At 38.0% G+C, this 26274-nt stretch overlaps 1 protein-coding gene across 1 annotated transcript; it reads right to left on the bottom strand.

The window, feature by feature from the left end:
* Window positions 1–1260: 1260 nt before the first annotated feature.
* On the bottom strand, window positions 1261–23913 carry rgs17 (regulator of G protein signaling 17). The gene is made up of 6 exons (XM_058386391.1): window positions 23767–23913; window positions 21306–21538; window positions 11523–11653; window positions 6213–6287; window positions 5675–5906; window positions 1261–4947 (listed from the first exon to the last, which is right to left on the bottom strand). Exons 2-6 carry the CDS (start codon window positions 21306–21308, stop codon window positions 4762–4764), a joined length of 627 nt encoding a protein of 208 aa, XP_058242374.1. The 5' UTR covers window positions 21309–21538; window positions 23767–23913; the 3' UTR covers window positions 1261–4761.
* Between the last annotated feature and the right edge of the window lie 2361 nt (window positions 23914–26274).

Below are 26274 nucleotides of genomic sequence, written 5' to 3'. Positions count from 1 at the left end.
TATATATATATATACACACTATTAGCTGGACCTAGTACAATGATTTTCTTCTATTTATTCATCAATGGTACAGTATAATCATAGTAAGACAGCATCTGTATGAGAGTTGTTTCTTTCTGTATGTAAACTGCATGCTTCCTAGTCACGGTGGTGATATCTTTAGTAAGTTCAGTATGAATATTTTACCTAGACAGATGTATGGAATGTACATTTAAACCCTCAGATTACAATACAGTAGTGTTCATTCAATTTCTTAAAGCTACATTTTAAGGCAAGACATATTAAAGGTGAGAAGGACACATAGGAAACCCCTTATTCTGTGAGTGTGCCAATACTTTCTCTCAAAACAACAAATGGCTAAAGTCTGAACTACCTCTGGTTTAACCTTTGTTAATACACTATGTTGCCAAAAGTTTTGGGACACCCCTCCAAAACATTGAATTCAGGGGTTGGGTTTGACCCTTTGATTCCAGTGAAAGGAACTCTTAATGCTTCAGCTTCATACCAAGACATTTTGGACAATTTCATGCTCCCAACTTTGTGGGAACAGTTTGGGAGATGACCCCTTCCTGTTCCAACATGACCGCACACCAGTGCACAAAGCAAGGTCCATAAAGACACGGATGAGAGAGTTTGGTGTGGAGGAACTTCAGAGAGTCCTGACCTCAACCTGATAGAAAATCTTTGGGATGAATTATAGCGGAGACTGCGAGCTAGATCTTCTCGTCCAGCATCAGTGCCTGACCGCACAAATGATCTTCTAAAGGAAGAATAAACACACTCCTAAACCTTGTGGAAAGCCTTCCCAGAAGAGTTGAAGCTGTTATAGCTGCAAAAGGCAGGACAACTCCATATTACATTCATGTGCATGTCCTAAAACGTTTGGCAATATAGTGTAGTTTTCTATTTTGTGGCGGTGACCTGAGCAAGAGGGTCTACTGTGTTTTACAAGCAGGACAGAATGAAAGGAAAACAAAACAGAGGTAGATCTTCTTCTTAACCTGTATGTTAAAGTGCTCAAAACAGTGCTGGGGCCTGTATTAAAGACACTGAAGAACCACAAAAACAAAGAAACGGACACATTTGTGTGTGGATTCCTTCATTCTGTATGACTGGGATGTAGTGTATAGTGTTGATGTCACGTCATACCCGTATCCTTCCTGCGACATGCAGAAGAGTGCGCTGAAAATATTTTAGTGTGTGTGTGTGCATTTTCTCCACACTAGATGTTAAAAACAACCACAGCTGACACAACACAAATTTATTTAATTGAATGTTAATTGAGTTTTTTTTTTTAATCAATAAGGTATACTATTATCATATATTTGTTATATATTTATATATATATTTATATACAGAAATAAAACAAAACATTTTTCTTTCCGTCCTAGACTGAAGAATATCAGCAAAGGGAAATGTAAACCATGTTCCATCCGATTTCTTGAAAAAAACGTCCCCCGACCATTGTCTCTCCCGGTCTGACACTTAACATATTTGCATAGGCAAAATGAGATTAGCCCTTAAACAGTGTGTTTCCTGAATCTTTATCTAATTATGCTGAGTGAAAAAATAAAATAAAAATAAAATCAACAAATAATAGCTACTCTTTGTCAAACCTCAGTATACATGTGCACATGTCATTTACAGTGTTAGGCTTCAAGTAGATCAAAAGAAAACAAATTGTAACTAAATGTGAACAAACGAACAAAATTAAAAATGCAACATGAGAGGTAGAGGAAATTCGATGAAATTCTTCCGAGACATGTCAGTCACTACAAAGCTCCTCTGATCGCACGTGATCGTAAGAGAGTTCGTTCTGCATGTTTAAAAGAACACACAAACAAACAAACAAACAAACAAACAAGGAGCCTTTTCCGGCGAGAAAGAGAGTTTCACGCAATGCCGTGTTTTTGCGACGATCAGTCGATAACTGGCTGCTCCCTGAATCAGCCTTCAAGCGAAAACTCTTCGTCTCGTATATTCAGGATAAAATCAAGCCAAAGCGGAAACACCAAATGTGTCAATTAATCCATGACATCTGGGAATCGGGTTCCCGTCTGAACGCTAGCTGAAACATTTTAGCGTATCCGACATCACTGAGGATCTGAGTTGCTACCACATCAGAATAAATCCTTAGTTCGTCTCTTCAGTAACTTTTAGTCGAATGAAACATTTACTCGTTTTTATTTATTTATTTATTCATCAATTCCAGTGAATCGTAAAAACAAAACCCCAGTCATGGATTAATTTTAATCACATATATTATTATTTTGGCTTGAACACCAAAACACAAAAATCTGCAGCACGCTGTCATCAGCGTTGAAATATTTCTTGTGTGTGACGTGTCTAAAGAAAAAACCCATCCAGGCGATGGTCTCAAACTGCATGGCACACTGTTTAAATGTAAACGCAGTTCAAGTCCATGACTTCCCAATGCTTCGGCACTGATAAAGAAATTTCAACAGAAATAAATTAGGAATAAACGAGGCTGCATGCTTTCAATTGGAAACTGCTAATATGTGACGTACGCCAACGCCGACGGCGTTTCGAATGGAGGGAAGGGCTTATAAATGGCACGCTGAATGTGGTTCTATTAAAAAAAATCTCACCACACACTTTCAGTGATTTCCTACAAGGCCAAAGCACTTGTTCTAACCTAAGATGACTCGACGCTGCCGTGAATTTCCACTCGGCCCCTCTGACACTAGATGTATTAAGTTTCTTTCTAAATATATATCTATTAACATATACAAGTTATATTCAGTAAATTTCCCTTATTGTCTTTTGAGTCACCAAGTTCACATTTTGAATGGTGAGTGACAAACAAACGCACTCCGATTCAGTTTAAGTCCAAAACGCATGCACGTTGGCATGTTTTTTTTTTAAAGACGTGTAAAAGGCTTTTGCAGGCTGACCTAGTTCTCTCTTTTCGCATTGGCTGATGCTGATGTGTGAATCCACTAATGCTTTTACAGTGATTTTAAAAATGGCATCAGTGCAATGCTGGTTGAGTGACAAAGGTCTTCAGTGAATTATTGTACATCTAGAGATTGGCACTTTAAGTGCTTTTCCAAGCACCGAAAAAAATAAAAAACAAATCAGAAAAACCTAAACAAACACAGGCTCACTCATTAGTAAGCCATTTCATCAAAGTGCCACCTTCAAACTCGAAGAGTGTTGAAAAAGGAGAATGATCGGCGTAATTTACTCTCATTAAAAGCTAAGAGACGAGAACGTGGTGGTACCAAGCAGGCATTTACATACTGTTTTGTCATGCACTGGCCGCTGCAACAGGAAATCGAACTGACAGCAAAAGATCCAAGTCTGAATCTTAGAAAATTCGACTGAAAATACTGTCATTTTCAGGGACGAGAAAAAAAAAATCCGAACCATGTAGAAAAGTGCGCTTTCAAGAACGCTCGGCGCAATTTCCAATCCGTAGTGGTTATTCGGATCCGGACGTGTTCGGCGCGCGAACACGTGAACGCATGCTAATGGGATGTGCGCTGTTCCTGGTGGCCTCTTTTAAAACACTATCACCACAAAGCGGCCAACAGTCAAAATGCTTCGTACAGACAAGTCCATGAAGCCTACATATATAATCAGCTAGCCATCAATACACATCAGTCCACAAAACAAAACAAAACAAACAAACAAACAAACAAAAAAAAACCCTTTTATATTAAAACCAGAAGCATGTTATGTAACATCACCTCTGAGAAAAATGTGTCATTGTGCAGTGCCTGAACAAAGACAGAAGTCATTATTTCAAATACAGTGATGCCTTTAAAAACAAGGCAGTGTTCACAACCTTAAGACTTAAGAAAAAAAGAAAAAGGCATTTCAATGTAAAATGACAGTTCTATATCTCTCATGTACCTCTGAGATGTTGCTGATTTATTTTCAAGCAAAAACTCTTTAATCCAGCAAATGCTTACAACGAGTGACATACAGTACCTGTGCTTCTCTCAGGGACAGAGTGGACTGGGAGGGCCTGGGAGGACGCGCACAATTAAACTGTGGTTGTTGGTCAGCGTCAGCAGCTTCTGTGCCCTTAATCAATATCGAGGCATTGTGATTTTTGCAGAGGAACGTCATGTTGATGGTTTGTTTAGCTGCCCAACCACAACACTAGCCCTTACATATCCCAGTGAAAAAAAGCTGTTAAGACGGAGGAGAAATCGGGCAGACAGATGACGGTGGTGACGCTTCCAACAGAAAGATGGGCGAAACTACGTTTTCCCTTAGCATACAGGAGCTTTAAAGGCTCTCTATCCTCATGACAGCATAAGAAGTACTTCTCTTATTCGAAAACCACTGCAGTCCTGCCAGGAGTTAAACGTCAAAGCTAGAACCATTTCCGAAATCTTGTATCATGCAAAGTCAGGCGTTACCTGTTGTAACAACTCTTATCCAATCATAAAAATGATCATTATTCAGCTGTCCTCAAACACAGGAGGCAAGTGAAAGGAGGACAGGTGGAGGGGAGAGAGAGAGAGACAGACAGAGGAAAGGAGAGAAGTGAGAAGTAAAGAACAGGAAGTAGGGCTCGGATGGTTTTCCTTACACGATTCTTTTTGTCACAGTTGGCTGAGCAGCTCATATTGGCACTTAAACAGGAAGTGAACTTCGGGCTCACTACTGGACGGTAAGAATTGCTTAACTACTCGCTCTATGTATAGGAAACCTCACACCTTTCTGTAGTGGCACCGTAGGACGTGTTTTTTTTTTTTTGTCTCAAGTTTTTTTGGCTGGAACCTTTTAGGTGTCTAAGCAGGCTCTCTTTCGTTCCAGGAGGTCCTTGTAAACAGATGAGTTGAGGAAACGTGGGTATGAGTCTCTGTGCATGAGCGTGTAAATCTGGAGCTGTGCCTCCTCGTACATCAGGCTGCTGGGCTCTGCCAGGCTCTGGTTGATGCCCTCCCTCACCCGGGAATCCAAACTGACCTAGAAAACACAACATATCTATATCACTTACATATATAGCAACAGAGTAAAACAGCTGGTTTCGGGGTTTGGCTGAGGCGTGTTCAAAGCGGAAGTAAAATTACATATGCTGTTGTATACAAACCTGTGACCTCATGACAATAACTAAATTCTGTATAAATGTGCTACTAATAATCCTAATCATTTTATATCCAGTCCAAGGATGACCAGGATTAACAAGTGTGTAGTCTTTAAATCACCTAGGATTTCATAAAACTGGCTTGGATTTGTCCAGGTTACATCAATGGAATGGTTTCTGGCAACCCTGACATTATAGTGGCCTCGTCATTAGTCACTCTGCTGACCACTCATACTTGCTTCAGTATGAGTGTATTCAGTGCATTACCAGCCTATAAACATGCTTTTTCATGGCATGACATAGCACTGAAGGTCAACATTTTAAAAGTTAGAAAAACTTCAGTCGTTGCCGAGCATTTCAGACAGATATTCTCGGCTGAATCACATGGAAACAGAATATAACAATCACACATTCACCAATTAGAGGTTTTGTTTACACCTACACCTTTTCCAGCATGTTCTAACGAATGTGTGAGGAAATGAACCGATGTGTCGTTAGAGCTTCTAACCCAGCGATGGTGTTTATATAGCCTTTATGGTCACGCCGGTCCTGACAAGCTCAACCTGAGCCACAATAGCTAAATACAGACGAAAGATATTGGCATCCTACCTCTTTTGGTGACAGGATAGACACATAATCCTCATAAATGAGCCTTGCTTTCTCATCTATAGCTGTTGGGTTGGTTTCCTTCTTTAATTCTTCACAGGCTATCCAGAACATCAGGTTCTCCTCACTGTACTCCGAGCGGAGGAACTGCCTAAAAATGTCTCTGCCCTCTGTGGAGCGCATCATGAGCTCGAAGCTTCGTGCCCAGGCTACAACTTCATCCAGTGTGGGATGCCTTCAGAGCGGGAAGAAAGCAGGCAGTATGGCTTTAATAACCAATAATAACATATAGGGAAACATATAGGGATTTAAGCTTTAAGCTTGAATCTTTGAGAACTGTTATATAAAAGAAGCATAATTTACTGACTATGGCAAACATGTTTAAATGGAAATATGAATAATATTAAAAAATATTTGGAAGAAGGAGGATGCCATTATTATTATTATTACTTCTATCTGGCATCCACCCCCTAAATAAATCCCTGGTCCATTATCAGTGTTAAGTGGAAAATTCTAAATAAAGCTGATACAAATTACTTACTGTTCTTCTGTCGCTTCTATGCTGTCCATTTTTGTACACGTTTGTCGCTCGGGATGTTCCCTATTCTCTTCATTCCTAAATCGGAAGAAACAATGTGGCTGAGTAAAAGCACTGAAGCTGTGAAGAAAAGCTGTCTATCATAATCCAGTAAGGAAAGCCAAACACAATATATTCTATTAATGAAATTTATTTTCATTTCATTTTAGATTTTCAAACATTAACTGACGGATTGGCATCAAACACACACACACACACACTCTGTCTCTCTCTCTCTCTCTCTCTCTCTCTCTCTGTGTTTCTCTGTTTCTCTCGCTGTTTCTCTCTCTCTCACACACACACACACTCTCTCTCTCTGTGTCTCTCTCTTTCTCTCACACACACACTCTCTCTCTCTCTTTCTCTCTCTCACTCTCACACACACTGTCTCTCTCGCTCTCTGTGTTTCTGTTTCTCTCTCTCTCTCACACAAACACACACATACACTCTCTCTCTCTCTCTGTGTTTCTCTGTTTCTTTCTCTCTCACACAAACACACACATACTCACTCTCTCTCTCTGTGTCTCTCTCTCTCTCTGTGTCTCTCACACACACACACACACACGCTATTTTCATACAAGTGTACACTGCATCACTGTTCCTGCCAATGCCTGGTCTGTACCATGCATGCATAAACATTTTACACCAGTGGCTGGAGAACGAAGCCTTAATATTCACGTGTTTCTTGTAGTGCTGGATTAGCATTTGATGACGCTCGTGTGGAATAAATATTACGGTGCGTCACAAATCGCATACTTATGCACAATTCTACACCGCTGTGTGGTACAAATAGTGTGAGTAAAGTGTTCATGCTGAAAAAAGATGAAGTGCTTTCCACACACACAGAAAAGTGTGGAATGCTGGAGGCTTCATCTAGTCAACACTCACAGCTTTGCTAGTGGAAAAGGGGCGGGGCTACCAGGCACTGACGCTGGACGAGAAAAAAAACTTTTCAAGATGGCTAACAACACTCCGATGGACAGACATCCACCGATGTCTTTCTATCGACTGGGATAATGGCTTCCTTTAAAAATGATCAGTGTTCTATTAAAAGGGTACATAGTGCACTGTGTGTAGTCATTCAGGACGCAGCTCTAGTGATTTTATTATTATTTTCCTATAACAGCACTTCCTTATATATTTTATTTTGCCTATAATTGCAATTTTCAGTTTATTAATGAGAGACAGTGCTTTTCTTCCCCATATAAACCCGTGGAGACGTGATTGTCCCTGTTATTGTTTACATTATAACAGCTATAAACCACCATTCTCTCAACCCTTCTCTTAATTTCCTCTCTCCTGAAATTAATAAAACAAGACAAAACAAACAATCAATTCCTCCAACCAAGCAACAAAACCCTAAGAAAGTTGAAGTGCTCCATCCTAAAGACTTTCCCATGGCGGAAAATCTGCTGTGTGCACTGACACTGGAGACTCCTTCTATAACTGCTAAACAAACATCTCCTTACAGAACACTTCACCATATCAACAATGATACATTTTTCTTTGTAAAAGAGTGTTACATTTGTTTATCCATTTATTATGAGATTAAATTATATTTCTAAATTGTCAAACATGTAACTGTCAGAGCTGATGTTATAGAAAACAGTGATGGTGTACAATTTTAATTTCATTATTAATAATAATAATAATAATAATAATAATAATCTTTTTTTAATCTACATACATGCATATACTATATATTATGTTTATACATATATATTATTTATATATTTTATAAATATTATATTATATTACATTATCATATTATATTATATATATATTATTATATTATATATAATATATTGAATATTATTATTATTATTTATATATGTTTATATTATATACATACTTTTACTTTATATATATATATATATATATATACACACACACACACACACACACACACACATATATTTGTATATGTATATATGATACACAATTGGCTTACGTAACTATTGGTGTTTTTCATGTCTTTAATTTAGTTTTTATTCTTCCTATTTTTCTATATATATTTTTATTACCTATATCCCTATACTTTTCTTGTCCACACACTTTAAATTCTTTCTACAGATGTAGGACAGTCGTAAAAAGCATTTCACTACATGTCGTACTGTGTATGATTTCACAGTGTATGTGACAAATAAAATTTGAATTTATTTATTTATTTATTTAATAATAATAATAATAATAATAATAATAATCTATGTAATTTTACAAAAAGGAAAATTAAAAATCCAGCACTTACTTTTGGGAATTCTGAATGTCGGTCAAGATTCATTCATTTATTTATTTATTTTTCTGCATTACTAGCAAAGATAATTTGATGATTAAATAATTATTATTTGATTCACATGACTGGCATTTGAAACACACACTAAAACCTTCCCTAGAACTCGAGGGTAATTAAGCTGTTTCTTTTTAGCATGACGTTACAGGCCCAGGGATGTGCTAACAAGCTGGAAAGAAATTCTACAGATCTCTCTAATAAGAGCAGTGTTCAGAAATGATTACAGAAATAAGTGGACTGTTTAGCTGCGCTAGGGTGAATAACGGAGAAGGCGAAGCAGTCCTTCCTTTCATCACACAGGTAAGCCATTGGCTACACAAAGATCCATTCATCTAACGAAGGTGGCTCGAGTTCAAGGTCCGAGTCAGTGTGCTGAAGACACAGGAACAGGAACTCCGGATATGCTGCTAATGGCCCTAAGAGCAGCAGGAGTAGCGCTGGGGTTTTTTCAGAGAGGTTTTCCCTTTGTGGCAAAGAATTTTAACTAGAATCACCAAAGTGTAAACAATTCCCAGAAAAATGATCAGTATGAAAAAGACTATAACCCCACCCCCCTCACCCCCTCCTACCCCCTGCAACTTTCCCCTCGCTCAACTAACTGATCTGATCATTCCCAAAGCCATTCAAGACATTCTATTTTGGGCATGTTGGCAAGAGAGGCTGCCTTTCGTTTCTCAAAGTCTCTATTGTGTAAGTATAATTGGGCTTGCTAGCCAAAGGGCTCCACACATGCTGAGAGCACTCTAAATATATAAAGTGTTCCACACAGCTGTTTTGCATGTGATGTAGGGACAGAAATAGAGGCCTACGCTGCTGATAAATACAGAGGATAATAGGAAATGCTTGTGGAAACCCGACCTTATAAACACAGGTTTGCCCTCCTTTCTCAATGTTTTCTTTATTTCTTGAGATATTTGTGTTCACATGAGCGCAGGGATTAAAGTGAAGGAGAAAAAAAAATGACATTTTCCCATCATTGGAAAACAGAAAGAAAAGGAGCTGGAAAGACTATACTGGATAAAAATAGAAATTAAATTACAATGAAATGAAAAAGAAAACAGTGGTAAATTTATATAGTAAACAAACGATTGATACAAATCAAAAACAGAGCTCTTTGGCTGGATATATGGAAAAATCCCAACTATCGTAATAATGAACTAAAAGTGCTTTTATTTTACTACCTCCTAGTGACATTGAGGTTTAGGGTTGCCAAGAAACATCTCAATTACTCTCTCTCTCACACACACACACACACACACACAATTATGATTTTTTCTATTTCAAAAGGAAAAATAAATGGATGCAACATACATTCTACCATTTTTTGGCTTTAAAACAATATTCCAAATAAGCTCTCACATTTCTGCTTTTCTTGTCTTTCCATCATTTGGGATTGGTTTTAGGGTTAAATATTAACACAATGACCCGGATGTGGGTAGCTTATAGCGAGAAGGTTAGATGTCAGATTACAGATTGCTGTTAGTGACTGCTGTGCTGCTAACATGGATCACAGCAGGATTTCCGAAGAGCTCAAGAATCATAAACACCTAACCTATAGATACAGATACGTTTAAAATTTAGAATTTGTATTCTAGATAGATAGATAGATAGATACTTTATTCATCCCAGTGGGAAATTTCTAAATACTTTCTATTATTTTTTATATATTTTTCTATACTTCTGTAAAGATGCTTTGGGAAAACATCCATTGCTAAAAGTGCAAGACAAAAAGATAAAAAATCAATTGAAAATTAATTTTAAATGCAATTTCACATCGGAAACAATTAGAATATTTGTATAAATACACCCTCCACCCAAACAAAAACAAAACAAAAAATGAAACAAAACAAAACAATCTTTAATGAGAAGCAGGTAACAGAAGTGTGGATAAAGAATTAATAATCTGCTAATATTTCCAAATAAGAATAAATATTTGCATGCAAACTTGTTAACTGTTAATTCATGTGTAGATCTGGGATGCATAAAATCAGGTATCGATCCAAAAGTCTGCTCATTTACTCACGCCAACATCCGATATCACATGATACAAGCGTGACACTGGCCTTATGTACGTTGTAGTGCTACTGAACACATGACAGAAAATGTCTGCGATCTGGACATTAATGATTCCAAACAATCGAAGCTGCAAACGGTGCTTTGTAAAAAAAAATATCAAGAGGAGGAGCTATGGCATCTTCCTATAATAATCTGATTAAAGAAAAACACACACACACACACCATCTTAAACATAAAACAGCACAGAGCACCAAACAAAGCTGAAGCAGTCTACAAACAACACTGGGTGAGATAAATTAACAGCTCTTACCCAGTATGTTGTTCTCGACCAACAGCCATTATCGGTTATTGACAACGAGGGACACAATTAAAACATAAAAACTTACCTAAAAAAAAAAATAAAAAAATAAAATAAAATAAAAAAACAGCAGCCTAACATGTATGCATTTTCAGGACACGATTTTAACCCAGGGGAATGAAAATAGATTTGAAATAAATGATCTGGTTAAATAATAAAGAGATTATTAATTTCTATATCAGTATAAGTATCAGTATGGATGATTACATACTCAATGTTCATAATGACACTCTCCGGTGTCACCCAAATGAGGATGGCTTCCCCTTTGAGTCTGGTTCCTCTCAAGGTTTCTTCCTCAAACCATCTAAGGGAGTTTTTCCTTTCCACAGTCGCCTCAGGCTTGGTCACTAGAGATGATTTTGTCCAACATCTAGGACTTTTTACATTATGTATTTTTTTTGTTTCTTATGTTATGTAAAGCTGCTTTGAGACAATGTTCATTGTTAAAAGCGCTATACAAATAAAATTGAATTGAACTGGAAAAAAATAGGGTACTGATGCATACCCCTTGGCTAAAATAGCAATGGAAACTAGAATAGCTAACCCCAGCAACTAATAGTTTTAGCCGACATAATTTACACTTTTTCCCCTGTAACAGGACATGACCTACCAGAGGCATTTGCAGCAGCCGCACCAGCACAGACAGCAGGTGTTCGGTCTCGGGTGCCCGGGGGCCTGAGGGGGTCCTTCAATGTGGGCCTGCTGCTGTTTCCTCATCTCAACTCCACTCACACTCTGCGGCTAAACAAACATCAGGACAACTTTTGGTTAAACACCTCGTGCTACATCACATCTTGCAAAAACAAATAGATGCATTTTAATAGGACTATTTATAATAACACGATTTTTGTTCCAATTACTCTTGATGGAAAACATAATAGCCATTAAGCCCCTTGAAGTTTGGGTTTGGGCTTTTAAGAGAACGAAAACCTCAAAATTAGCCCATTTTACTAAGAAAAACTAACCCAAAATATCATGGCTAAGATGGGTTTTTTCCTCATTATTTGGTTTACAAAGAAGAAAGTAAAAATTTGTTACATGGTGTAATGTGTGAGTTTAGTTATTACACTTGTCTGACATTGGGGTGGGTTGTTAATGTACAAAAAATACTTCATAATCAGTGCTAAATTATAACGTGTGCTATAAGAAGAGGCATGGTTTGCAAATTTCAGAATTACTGAGAACACTTCAAACTAATTAATATGAAAACATTGAGCCTCTGAACACAAGCTAAGACCAAGAAACGTCCAACTTCACATTTTCTACAGAAACGCTCAGAACTGAATCATCGAAAACACTGCTTTGGGAGACAAGTATGATAGAAATCAAATTACACTGAAAATAGTAACAGATCATGGAAAGTTACTTAAATAAGTTGAAATCTTATTGGCCACTGAGGCTTTAAAAACAAGAGAAGAAAAGGGCATATCTAAATACGCTTTGTTTAAAGCTACAGGCATGATTTGCCTATTGGATAATGCCTCTGATATGCTTCAACAGGAAAAGAACTGTCTATAAAGTGTCATCAGGTAACTAGAGAAATAACATCTGCAAAAACATGTCTCGAAAGCAGCCTTAATTTGAGAAACACATCGGTGTCTCAACAAGACGAAGAATCTTGAGGCTGAAGAGCTGCGGCTTTCCTTGCACGTATATCTTTGCACGGTCTACAATCCCGACATGTTTTCTTTTACCATTTGCTGTCAGTTTATCTGCATATAACATGTCCCATTACCTTTGATGCTTGTTTATTTATTCGTTCACTCATTACTACTACTATTCATTGAGAAATAATGCAGTTAAAGGAATTGAGGGTTAAGGGTTTTAATTAAAGACTCGGCAGTGACTCAGTGGTAGTGATGGGGAATTGAACTCAAGCTTTCAATCACCAGCCTACTACTGAGCGACCTTACATTCATTTACATTACTCACAACCTTCCAATCAGTAGTATAATGCGTTAACCACTAAGCTACCACATCCCTGCTGTCCTATACGGAGTTGTTAGGGTGGTTAATACACAGTTTTATTTAAAACCTTGTGTTGAAGAGAAACTGTTTGTTGTATGGTCCTTTGTGGACATTTTAAAAGTCCTTTCAAAGTGACGATCCAAGCAAGATGATTCATACCAGACACATGGCTTCATGGTCATGTTCAATCAGGTGGGAATTTAGTGCATGCAAGCTTAGAAATAAAGATTTTTTTTTCTAAGCTTGCTTGTTAATGTTTTATTTAACGCGATAAAATGCTTGTGATTCTGTTGAAATAAGTGATTTCAAGTGAATAAGGACTGTTGGGTCCTTGAGCAAGGCCCTTAACCCTCCCTGCTCTAGGGGTGCCGTATCATGGCTGACCCTGCGCTCTGACCCCAGCTGCCTATTAATAAATGAATAAAGTATCTATCTATCTGTCTGTCTGTCTGTCTGTCTAGATTTTCAGACAAAAAAGCTCCAAGGAAATTTCAGCTGTGTGAGAGAAGCTGTGTGTAGAAATATTCAATTCAAATAAATGCAAGTACACACTGTATAGAGCTGTATGCTAATCGTTTCTACTACAGCGTGCCTGCAATGATAAGAACACAGTGCAGCATGGCAGCACAGTACAACGTAAGGTAAAACGACATGATGGTCTTACCTGCAAATCCATATTGTTGTCTTCAAGGCTTACAACTCACTCATAGTGATTCACATTTCTCAAGAGCAGCAATCACAGGTCAGCTAAAGTGAGCACCTTTGTGCGGCATATTACGACTTTTATTCATGCCATTAAAAGTGGACATGCAAAGCATTACCAGCCCAGTTAGGCAGTGGAAAACATGCATATTGATGCAAAACATGGTGAGGAACTCCTTTGTTTATGCCTGTTGTACTCATCAACTACTTTGGGAAATATGCAAAAGAGTAAGCTGTCAGTGGGTAAGAGAAAACAACAATAAACTAGGAGAGGTCAGTGGACATCTCTGGTGTGTTTCTAAACTGTACTTTTTGCGTTTGTCCACATTTCAAAACTAGCTTAGAAAAAAAAAATCAAGTGGACAAAGAGCCTCTGTGTACTTTTCTAAATTCATGGTTCAACAATTTGGGTGTGGCTAATCGAATTAGCACCATGTGTGTTGGGTTAGCATACATCGCCTTGCTTTGGGAATCATTTCAAATCCAAGTGGGTCACTTCTTTAGAAAATCTGAGGGCATGAATCGTGCGGCATGTGGATCTAAAGTGAAACTGTCGTACATCCACACATCGATGTCAAACACAGGTTAACATCCTTGGCGTCCAGTAACTGGAACCGGATTTTACAGCATATGAAGTGAATAACCTAATTTGGTTACAGACATCAAGCAGTCCTGTTTGTATCAGGTTTACTGTGTGTCAGTGTGCTCTTTCAGAACATTATCACACCATTATTTCCAATTTAGTCAGGGACACAAACCATGGATAATCAACCCTCAGGCAAATAGAAAGGTAAAGACCTTATTAAAGATAGGCTTATATTTACTTGACATCAGTCTATTACAGGTTTATAGATTCATTCATTCGTCAGTGCTTTACCTAACCCAGAGTTTCTACTCATTTGCACATACAGGTAATTGTGAGAAACTAGTTCACCAAGCAAAAGAGAATATGCAAAATTCTGTACAGACCATGACCAGAGCTCAGGATCAAACCTTACACCGCTGAGCTATAAGGCACCAACTCCACCTGCTGCACCACCGTGACCAGGAACATAATGGATACACTACATCCGTATAGAGAAGCCTGACGTTCCATCTCATCATAGAACCATTCACTGATGTATTCAAACTTTTTTGCAATGGTCCAAATAAATCCAAAACACGTAACACCAAAACACTCCAACAAACGCCCCTATAAAGGGCAGTATATGTTCCCTATAATGACACATGAATGAATACAGTAATACCTCGCAGATCCGCATCTCACGATTCGTGACTTCACTGATCCGCGAAATTTTCACTGGAACCTAACTAATCTGCATCTGAGAATTTTCCACAGACCCGCAAAATCCTCGCAAAATCCTACAAAAGTGTTTACGGCTAATTTCGTGGCCATTTATACATTTTCATGCTTTTTAATGCGAAATTTTTAAGGAAAATTTAGTAATATAAATATAAAAGTAAAATCAACAAAATATCAATATAAATAAAATATAAATGTTATTTTAATGATATCGAATGTCGCCGATATCACGTACGTACAGTACAGAGATTACGACACGCTATTGGCTGGAAGGGTTGGAAGTAGCAAATCACAGAGCATTAACCTAGCTCCTGATTGGCTGGTAGCTACGATGCTTTGTATGCGTGATGTCGCGGTTCATCTCCCCGCACCTTATACTTGTTCAACACGTGCATATATTCCGTGAATGAGTGATCTCAGTGATTTTCCCTTGGTTTTTATACAGCCGATACTGTAGTCTATTTTTACGTCAAACATTTATTTCTTTTTTAAGGGTAATGTATTAAGCTAACTTTTAAATAAAATTAAAGTGTTTTTGGAGCATGACTGTGGTCATATTTAGGGTTTAAACTCTAAAAATAAGCATTTACAGGACAGTATTAGCATTTTTAGTGACGCCACCAAACATCCGCGAAACCTCGTCATTTGCAATGGGTCCTGGAATGTAACCAGCGGATGTGTGAGGTATTACTGTATATGTATTTTCTTATTTTATAAAAAGAATTTTGTTTAGTTTGTTTTTATTAGCCATTTTACATTGTTACTATGCGACGGAGGGACCGACGTAAGGTTGTGTAAAGCACGGTAAATTGGATTTAATTTTTCAATTTGATACTTAAGGATGAGCGACGTAAAGTCGAAACGATGTAAAACGGGGCACTACTGTATTGAGTGCAGTGTCCAATTAGTGTCCAATTTATCCACAAAGGGTGCCCACTATGGGTGTACGTTCCAATCAGAAGCAGAAGCCACACCCAATTCTACCTGTAACTCAGGTTCTCATGCCTTTTAATAGACTCAGGTGTAACTTATGCTTGGTTGGAATGAAAACCTGCACCCACACCGGATTAGATCAGACACCTCTGCATGCACTATATACAGAGCCGTCTAGCATTGTAACATGTGAAACTATTCCTGCCTATTTTTTTCCCCTATATCAATATCAGATTTGATAAATCAGATGTCACCTGACAAAAGTAATCCATAAAACCTTAAATATTTAATACCTATAATGTATCAACAGATACATTGGTAATGATGCCAAACAGGACACAAGGCCATGAACTTTGGTGTTCTTTGTTCACTGGAGGGTTGCTATTGGAAACAAATACTGAGGTCATATCTTGGCTAAACTTTTGTGTACTGACACCATATCTGGAGTATCTGTTTGTCACATGCTGGGACTGGACTAGAATGTTCATGTTCTTGGGGCAACTGTTGCTTCACTTACATTTGAGCTGTTTCCAGGAAGTCTAAAAAGAATGAAAAAACCTGCATAGTCATAAAACTTTGTGTTTTGGTACCTTTAACCTGTTTTTTTTATCCCTAACAGTCCCTGCGGAAGTGTTGGGTGTTCTTGTGCACTTTACTGTACACACATTCCAGCACAGTGAGTGATGCCAAGCACAAAGCACAGCGATGGCTGACTGCAAAGTATTAGTGCCCTCGAGACAGATGTTACGACACACACCCCATGCGAAGGAGAACAAGTCCATCTCACATTCATTTATTGACAGTAAACAGCATCAGAGCTTTGGCAAAATCCTGAAAATGGATTAGCACCAATTCTGCTGATTATTTCCTGTAGTTCCATTTTAATCACGTTTTAGTTTCCTTGTAATACAAACCCGCCTTCCATGGCATTCCGCTTGTTTTTGTGGCTGTAATAATTAGGAAGCTAAGATACCTATCCTCTAAAAAGAGGGGTTTAGATGTAATTCAAACGTAGAAGATGGTCTGTATGCTGGCCTTTTCGTAACAAAATTATGCATTCATCTATCTTCAGTAATTGCTTTATCGATGTCGGGGTTGTGCTGGATACAGAGCCTATCACAGGAAGACTGGAGGCTGAGCAGAAATACACTCTAGATCACATACACACACACACACATACAGAAAAAACTACAATATATATACAGATTCATACTTAGCCGAGCCAATCCACCTAGTGCCATGTGTTTGGTTTGGAAACTGAGAAGAAACTCATGTGAGTATGAGCACGCCCTACACAATCTAATTCCTAAGAAATTAAAACAAAGAAATATGAAGCACAATTACTTCAGTGAATTACAATGCTCTGGTAAAAATTCTAACATAATCTAATATTCTCTGCCTTTTCAGTTTATCCTGATGCTTCTCCTCTTGTTCTGCTGAAAGCTTCGGTCTGTTCACTGTGATTAAAGTAAGACTCTCACCAAAAAGACTGTGTATTACAAGCAAAACAGATTATTAGTGAAGGGGTGTGCAACCAGTTTATTTGTTCTTCTCTTTTCTTTTCTTTTTTCTCTAACAACATTTCACTTGAATTTGATTGGTAACACGTGTTAAGTTGCCTTTATTTGTCACATATACATTACTGCACAGTGAAATAATTTCTTTGCATATCCCACCCATGAGAGTCGGGGTCAGAGCACAGGGTCAGCCATGATGAACCCCCCCTTGGAGAAGAATGGGTTAGGGGCCTTGCTCAAGGGCCCAACGGTGCTGGGGCTTGAACCCCGGTCTCCCGGTCAACAACCCAGAGCCTTAACCACTTGAGCCCCCACCCATGTGGTGTTGTATCATATCATGGCTGACCCTGATATGATATGACATGGGATATGCAAAGACAGGATTTCACTGTGCAGAAAAGTATATGTGACAAATAAGGGCTACTTAAATAAATAAACCTAAAATAAAAATAAGGGCATAATGACAAGACCCTGTGCTTTAACAGGCATGTGTCGACATCTTATTTCCACTGTATAGGATTCGTGTTTAGATGAAATGAGCCGTCAGTCTGAACATGGGGGGGGGGATTTAATAGTGTTTTGCACTGGGGTCACGTGAACATAAATGTGACTGATACATGATGGTGTGCCGCAAAAACAGCACAGCGAAATACCACATCGCAAACAGAATGATGGACAGACAGTGACTAAATAAATCTCACAAACAAAAATGGAAAGAAAGGAAATAAAAAACCATTCTTTGATCATACAATGATGACTTCAGTCACATAAAATCCATATATTAAAACGATCTATAGCTGGGAAATTGGTTCCCAAGCTCTCTAACATATGGTTGATTAAATGTTTAGAGCTCTTCTATTTCCTGCGTTGCTTAGAATAAAAATGTGTCTCTACATTTATAAAGGTTTTTAAAACTTTCAAAAAGATGCACAACATAAAATGAAGAAGAATTTAAGTAAAAAAAAAAAAAGGAGAAAATAAACCCAGCCGGTCCTGTTTACTCGACACGCGGTGCGATTAATCAAGCCGCGGTGCCGCATTAGTGTTTAATAACAGCGATGAACTCCGGAAAAATCATCCCGCAAATGACACAGATACAATCTTGTTTGGTAAACATCTTTCTCTATCGTATTAGCTATACTAATTTTATCTGACTAAACTGCATTGCTCTGCCAACATGGGGCAGGATGAATGTGACACTTTGATGAAAAGCAGTTCTGCGCGTATTGATGACGCGACAGCTACGTTTAACACATGCCGATTAATTCTCTTTCAATTACCTTTGAAAGACTACTTGTATTTTAGGGAAAGGAGAAAGAAAGCTCCTGCTCTGACAAAGAAATCCAAATTCCCACTATGACAACTAATTAAAATTAGATTTCTGCAAGTTTGTGCAAATCAAATATGACACAGGAAGCAACAGCTTGTATTATTGTGTTTTACAGTGTGGCAGAATATAATTTCGGGATGTTGATTAGTCGCGTGAAATAATCAACGGATAATCAACTCATCATCTCAAATGTGGCTTGTGAATGGTACGTGCTTTAACAACTCATCTTCCGTTTCTAGTTACGTTCATTTATTTAATGCGACACGAAACATTTTGCCATCTTGTCACTCTAAATCTAATCCCCTTTTAGATCCAATCCCATCCCTTATCATTATAAATTCCAAAATGAGGTATTTGACATAGAATTTATATCTATAGCACAAACTTGTTGAAACGTGAAGTAAATGATTAAATATATTTCTCTTTCTCTCTTGAGCTACACTGTACTACACCACATTCATCATCATTCATTTCAACAAGGCAATATTAAACAGGTGAAAATTAAGCGGCCTCATTAAACTATGAAATTGCTGCACGTGTTTTACTACTGCATCGCAAAAAATGATTGAGCCCTTTGAATGAAATAACAAGGCTATAACATCATCTGTTCAGTATATTTCGTTCATCGAGCAGGAGGTGCTTTCATTTTTAATGCTGGTGAATCAGAGTGACGAAATGTTTTTGCACTATGATTTGACTTGTTTGAGTGAAACTAGGTTTTGCTTTTTCTGGTCCATTTAAAATGGACAATCTGGCCTTTAATTTCACTCTGGCTGTGTTCGCTGTTGGTCAGAATCCGAGTGCGACTGTTCTGGTGCCTCCTGCAGTATCGGTCTGGTTTCAGGCTTGCTTGATTTTATCGAACCCTGGTGCATTTGTGTTCTTATTATCTTATTATCATGGTGCTGTTATACGCAGCAGAGTGAATGACGTCTGCTTCTATGTGCATTGCATGCCGTAAATCATGTAAACAGATGTCCGGGAGAATTCGGCTTTCGGCTGCCCGCAAACGGCGTTTCAATGTACGTATGTGTTGTGGAACCTAACGATATCATCATTGCTTAATACGCATACATGAGTTACTTTACTTCCTGAACGAGTGCGGACCTGAGTACGAGCTTCGTTCACATTCATGGGCACAGTTCCACTGCAACGCAGACCACCTCTTACAGGGAGTCTCAGGTTCGGTACTACTATGGTTCGCTTCCTGGTTCACATGACAGCTTGAGCATTATAGAGAGAATAACGCTCTGGTTCATCCCGGTGTGAACGCCCTCTAAACCAGTGCTGGCCCGGAAACCAGCTTTGCGCCCAGTGCTATGTGGTGCAGTAGAGTCAGCACTGTTGCTGCCTCCAGTGGCTTTACTATGCTATTACACTCCACACAGAAATAAAGGCCTATTCTTTTACATTAACATTATAAAATCCGTCTCAATACATCATAATTTTAGCAATTATTTTGACTAATTGTTGCAGGCTTAAACTTATCATTTATTGAGCATGTAATGTAATATTTAGTACTTATTTTTGTGGCTGGATGATGTGGACAAAAATATGTTTCGGATCACGTTGATGAACTTCTTCACCTAAATACAGACATTAGCCATACTGTCAGATTCTGTGAGATCAGCATTGCAATAATTAATGCAGTAATGTGGTGATATATTGTGCAACCACAGTACCGTTACCATTTCAGGAACAATTTATGAATAAGTAATTATTTGTGCTACATATTTAATCTGCAAATTGTCTAGGCTAAAATAAAGACATACATTTGTTTTCTTTAACATAGCAAATTTCAAGTAATAGTATTATTTTATTGTTAAGCATTGTGCATTGTAGTAATCAACTACTATTAGGTACGAATATGTCATCAATTTTAGATTAAAACACTAATTTCAACTGAACATTTAATAATTGTGACCTTAATCGGTTTCACTAATGGCAGTAAAAAGCTGTGAGTTACCTTTCAGACATTAGTAAAAAAATATGGCCTATTTACTGGAGCATATAAAATTTGATATTAAAAGTATTTTAACATTTAATTCTGGATTATTCAGACTGGATTCTACACAAAATGACTTGTCTTGGGCACGCATGTTTCAGTTAGAACGACAGATGACTTGATAAAGATAGCAGATATTTGTTTTGTGTTTATATTCTGGCTGGAATCTGGGGGAGAAAAAAATATACAGAATATGGTCACCTTTTGCTAGTTTGTGTGTCCAGTTGAATCAACATACGCATATAATAGTATTCTCATGAAGCGACAGATTAGCTAAGTGTCAGTGAAGTTACTAACCTGTTAGTTAAGAGTTCTGTAGTAACATTAGTTGGTAAAGATTCATTAAAAACAATAGATTATCAGTGAATACTGAGTTGTGGCCCTAGACACTAGTGTAAACAACGCCTAAGAGTGCCCTTGCAATGATTATGCTATTTCGTTCAGTTTAAGAGGATCTCTGTGCTGTGATGCTTTCTGGGAACTGTGAGTTTGTATGCGATTTCACAAAAATGTCTGTGATTTCCTCTACAGCTCTAAAAGGAAATCACAGGAACGAGAAAGCACAAAGGTTTTAAGCAGGACATCATTCAATAGGCTCCTGAAGGAGATGTGTCATAATGTGCAAAAAAACCTACCATGCAAATTAGCAGCTGTCCATCCACAGATCAGGCAGAAAACTCATTGTGATACAGTTGGGAACGGTGCTGGGAGATAAACGCACTGGTGGCCTCTTCTTTCTTCTCTTACCATCACTGGTTGAGGATACTTGAAGAGAAGGTGTGGTAGGTAGAGGTAGGTTCGCTACACCTGGTATTCACAGGCAAATCCTTTTCTTCAATCAAGGGCAAGGTACACCAGGATAAAACATCTAGAAACAATAAAAACTGTTACTTTTGTGTGACAACAAAACATTCATATTATCCTAGGTATAGAGCCTTCAGTGGTCAATAACCAAACGTGTGAATGATGCCAATCCATGCTGTCCACTCTCTAACCTGGATACAGTTTCCCGAAGGAAACAACATAACGATCCTTAATACACGCTTCAGCAGACATCACATTGAATATTTTCTCTATAAGTTTAACTTAAGCTTAACAGGATTTTGATCTCAGGAGAAAATAGCATGAATTCAAAACTTGGGCGCATTAATAAAATGCAAGTAAAAATAATCAGCAGTGAGGTAGTGTGAGAATGTTACCAACAGGACAATGGTTATTTTCCTAAGACAGCATGTTGCGAGGTGTTTTATTCCACTTCTACCGCAGGCATTTATCAACAATTACGACTTTTTTTTTTATTTATTAACAATTTGCGAAGTTTTACGTTGGTTATAAACTGGTACTTCATCAGACTCTTGTTTTTTTCTGTCTCTTAAAGATAAGAGGATAAAATATAAATAAAAAGATAAATAAACACATCTTGCCAAATTACTGAGAAACCTGGAAATGGAAAGGCGGCGTCCATAATACAGCAAAGTTCATCATGTCGATGATTATATACTTTTATTTTTAATTTAGTTTAGTTGCACGTTTATCTTAGACGTCTCTACTACTGAAACATTCACATATTAAACCAAGTGCATTAATACAAATCTTGCCCGAGCAACCGACTAAAGAATCAGGAATTCAACGACGCTGTAGTATAATTTATTAATAATTAGGCAAAAAGTAAAGGCACAAATGCCAGTTCGGCCACTAATCTAACCTTTGCGCTTATACACTATATTGCCAAAAGTTTCGGGACGTCTCCGTTTACATGCACATGAATGTAATATGGAGTTGGTCCGCCCTTTTGCAGCTATAACAGCTTCAACTCTTCTGGGAAGGCTTTCCACAAGGTTTAGGAATGTGTTCATTGGAATTTTTGACCATTCCACTAGAAGTGTTATTTGTGAGGTCAGGCACTGATTGCTGGATGAGAAGATCTAGCTTGCAGTCTCCGCTCTAATTCATCCCAAAGGTGTTCTATCAGGTTGAGGTCAGGACTCTGTGAAGTTCCTCCACACCAAACTCTTTATGGATCTTGCTTTGTGCACTGGTGTGCAGTCATGTTGGAACAGGAAGGGGTCATCCCCAAACTGTTCCCACAAAATTGGGAGCATGAAATTGTCCATGAAAATGTCTCGGTACTCTGAAGCATTAAGCATTAAGGGGCCGAGCCCAACCACTGAAATACAACACCTGATTTCAATGATCTGGAGGGGTGTCCCAAAACCTTTGCCAATATAGCGTTCTGTTATGAATCTGTAAGCACGAGACCATGCCTAATGTCTCACCTGCAAACTACAGGCAACAAAAACAGAAATGTCTAACCAAGTGTGTGAGAGGAGAAATCACCCTCATCATCATCATCATCATCATCACCTTAAGAACTCTCACTCAATTCAGGCCCAGTGCAGTTTACACCATTAATAAAGTGTAGCAAAAAAAAGAAGCCCAACTTGGCTCATCCTCAGGTACGCAGGACTGGATATTTGGTGGGCATCATCTGTCACAACAGCTGATGGAAAGCAGATGGGCGATCAGAAGGAAAGGAGACTCTTAAGAAGCGATAGTGGGCGGATAGCTACTCTTAGGAAGCGTGGGAAAAAACGACAAGGATGAAGGGGTTTCGATTCATTTTTCCTTTTCACGCAAAAAAAAAAAAACAAAAACCTTAGTCCTTAGCGTGTGGGGTGAAAAAGTCGTGTAGAAAATAATCAGCACTCCGTTCAGCCCTGCAGGATTTTTGTATCACGGTAAAACGGTCTGTATCGCCGAAGCGCTTTCGCCTTTCACTTTGCAGCTGTGGAAAGATTTGATTTGTGCATCTCACTGCAGGTAAAGAGAGAAAAAGAGAAGAAGAAGCGCAAAGCCACGGAGACATTTCTTTCAGCCCGTAAATAAGCGTCAAGGTTTGCTATCGCTTTTACAGTTTCGAGCACACGACGAGAGCAGAAGCGCATTTCAGTCCAAAGAACGGCTACTTTTCTGTTAGCTAACGTTAGCCGATGCCTATTCTACACGACGAGAAGGGCGACAGTTAGCGAGCGGTGCTAGCCGCCGAGAGCTAGCGGGACATTTTGAAAACCGGCAAAAGAACATTTCTCGTCTTACCCTCTTGTTTCCCCGGCGTTACTCTTCGGAAAGGGTTGACTTTACAGTTGTTTTTGACCGATATTCGCGGTGTCACGCGGCGAACGCACGCCCTGCCGTTTTATCTCCATCAGCGCTCACCCTGTTTTTTCTGCCATCCGCCCAACTTCAGCACCGAGCCAGTGGGGATCGCACTGCGCATGCGCCGCGTGGCTCCAGCTGTCAACGCGCACGGACCGAAAGCTGCAGGCTATACGTCCAAAACCGCATACTACCCTACTAAATAGTACGGGGAAAAACAGTAACTATAGTAACGTACTGTGTATACTATTTAGTGCGCTAGTATGCAGTGTGTGTGAGCGCTCACAGTCACGACAAAGGCCATGTAGAGAAAGTTATTTTAGCAGACCTGAATTATCGTATTGTGAAAGCAAAAAAAAAATATATGAGGGTTATTTCTGTATTTTCTTTCATATATTTATATTTATACATTAAACAAAAATACTTCAGTTAAATTTTCCCTTTTAGGTTTATTCAATTGATCTAAACCTAGATTGTATTTTAAGCGTATTAATGATAAAACAATGGATCTACACAACAACTTTAAATATTGCCAAATAAATAAATAATAACATTTTGTGTTATCGTGTAACAGTAGCAATAAATTGTGCAATATAAAGCCAGAGAGATGAAAAGATCTTTTATATATATATATATATATATATATATATATATATATATATATATATATATATATATATATATATATGTAGATAGATAGATAGATAGATAGATAGATAGATGGCTGCGTGAATTCATTTTTAGAAGGAAAAATGGTCAACTTAAGTCATACATTTTAGTGAATTATCAAGGATAATTCTTTTTGCGCATGCATGTTTAAAATTCCTGTATATCAATTAAAACCACACGATTCTACAGGAGCATGTTGGATTTTGCTTTGGTTACTGCTCTTGCAATACATCGATTCTGTCCACTAGGAGGCGCTGATGCATCAGTTGCAAAATTTTGCTGCACTCCTTTCAAGACTTTACTTTTTTAAGTCATCAGACACCTTTATACTGTACATTAAACTTTGAAGTAGGTGGAAAGACATATTTCTAAAAAATATCCATGATTCAGCTTAAATGATCTATTATTTTATGAGGGAATATGATCGGTTCTTGGCATGGTATATACTGCTTAAAGATCTTTTTAGCTAGAAAATACATTTATTCATCTGCAAGTAGGATTAATTCATCTTTAAGTTGGATATCTGCTTTATCATTGTCAGGATGGATCCAGAATCTATCCCCAAAAAAAGAAACATGGTGCAGGAAGCAGGGACGCAGTGAATGGGACACTAGTCACATACTAATTCACACATGGTGCAATATGGCATAGCCAATCTATCTGTAGGCACTTTGTTTGGGAGGTGGGATGAAACTGGAGAACCCAGAGGCAAGCCACATGGACACGGAGAACAGGTGAAACTTGTAGTTGCAATTCTGGGCATGAACAAGGAATATTCATTAAGATTTAACTTAAACTAGGGAACTATGCTATAAAATGAATTCGATAGCAATCATTTATTTAAGTAGCTATTTTAATATTTAATATCCTAAAACTAGTGTTCATAAAAGTGTAGAAGTTTGCTTCCTTGTTCCTATAACTTTAGCATCTGGATAAAATCTACAGTGTGTCTGTTTTGGGACATCTTGTTTTCCGTTAAATCATTTCAGCTACCCTTTCTTTCTTTTTTCTAATTTAACTCTGAAAAAAAGGTTGCCTATCAATAAGGAGATATCTATCGCAGTGGCCTGTAGACTACTGTATTACATAACAGACGTCAACCTGGGAACATTGCATTAGGAAGAATAGACTATAAAAATGTCACATTACGTTGTCAATGGCTCTGGTGAATGATTTAGATGTTGCCTATATTGCCTTGGTTGCTTTTAGCGTACAAATCTTCCTAGAAGAGAAACGTCTGCAGTGCTTTAGTGGAAATGTTAGTTTCTAAAATTCTTCTGCAGTACATATTATTGATTGCCTGATTAAAAGCGTAATCAGTAAGTAGAAGCACTCCATTATCTTGGTAATATATTTCTGATTACGTTTCATTATCATGTTAAATTAGTTTCCATCTGAAGGCTAAATTAAAGTTAAAAAAAAATAGACCAAAAAGTATGAAATGAAGTTTCATCATCTGAGGGGAAGTTCACTGAGGCTTAACCGGAGTGAACAGGTAATTACCTATTCATGCACATAAATAAACATTTCAGGCAAATGTTCTTCAAAATTAAAGTGCTTATAAGTCTGTAGGATGTGAAAACCCTGTAATTGATGTCCAGTACACTGTATATGTGTATGTGTGCATGTATATATTTATGTAAGTTAAGCACAGTGTATGTAGTTTGCTGAGAAACAGGATGTTAGCTGTGCAAGCAGAGCACTTCATATGCATGTCTGTATATATTTATATACACAGACCAGGCATAACATTATGACCACGTGCCTGATATTGTGTTG

This window comes from Hemibagrus wyckioides, linkage group LG03 (genome assembly GCF_019097595.1).
Source record: "Hemibagrus wyckioides isolate EC202008001 linkage group LG03, SWU_Hwy_1.0, whole genome shotgun sequence".
Classification (NCBI taxonomy): domain Eukaryota; kingdom Metazoa; phylum Chordata; class Actinopteri; order Siluriformes; family Bagridae; genus Hemibagrus; species Hemibagrus wyckioides.
This window is presented reverse-complemented; position numbering and strand designations above follow the sequence as displayed.

Bases quoted from the DNA above. Each gene is read 5' to 3' on its own strand.
- rgs17 (XM_058386391.1), bottom strand. The intron at 6,288-11,522 runs GTAGGTCATGTC...CTTCCGATTTAG, and splicing joins GGCTGCTGCAAATGCCTCTG to GAATGAAGAGAATAGGGAAC. The intron at 4,948-5,674 runs GTAGGATGCCAA...TGTGTTTTCTAG, and splicing joins CTATCCTGTCACCAAAAGAG to GTCAGTTTGGATTCCCGGGT.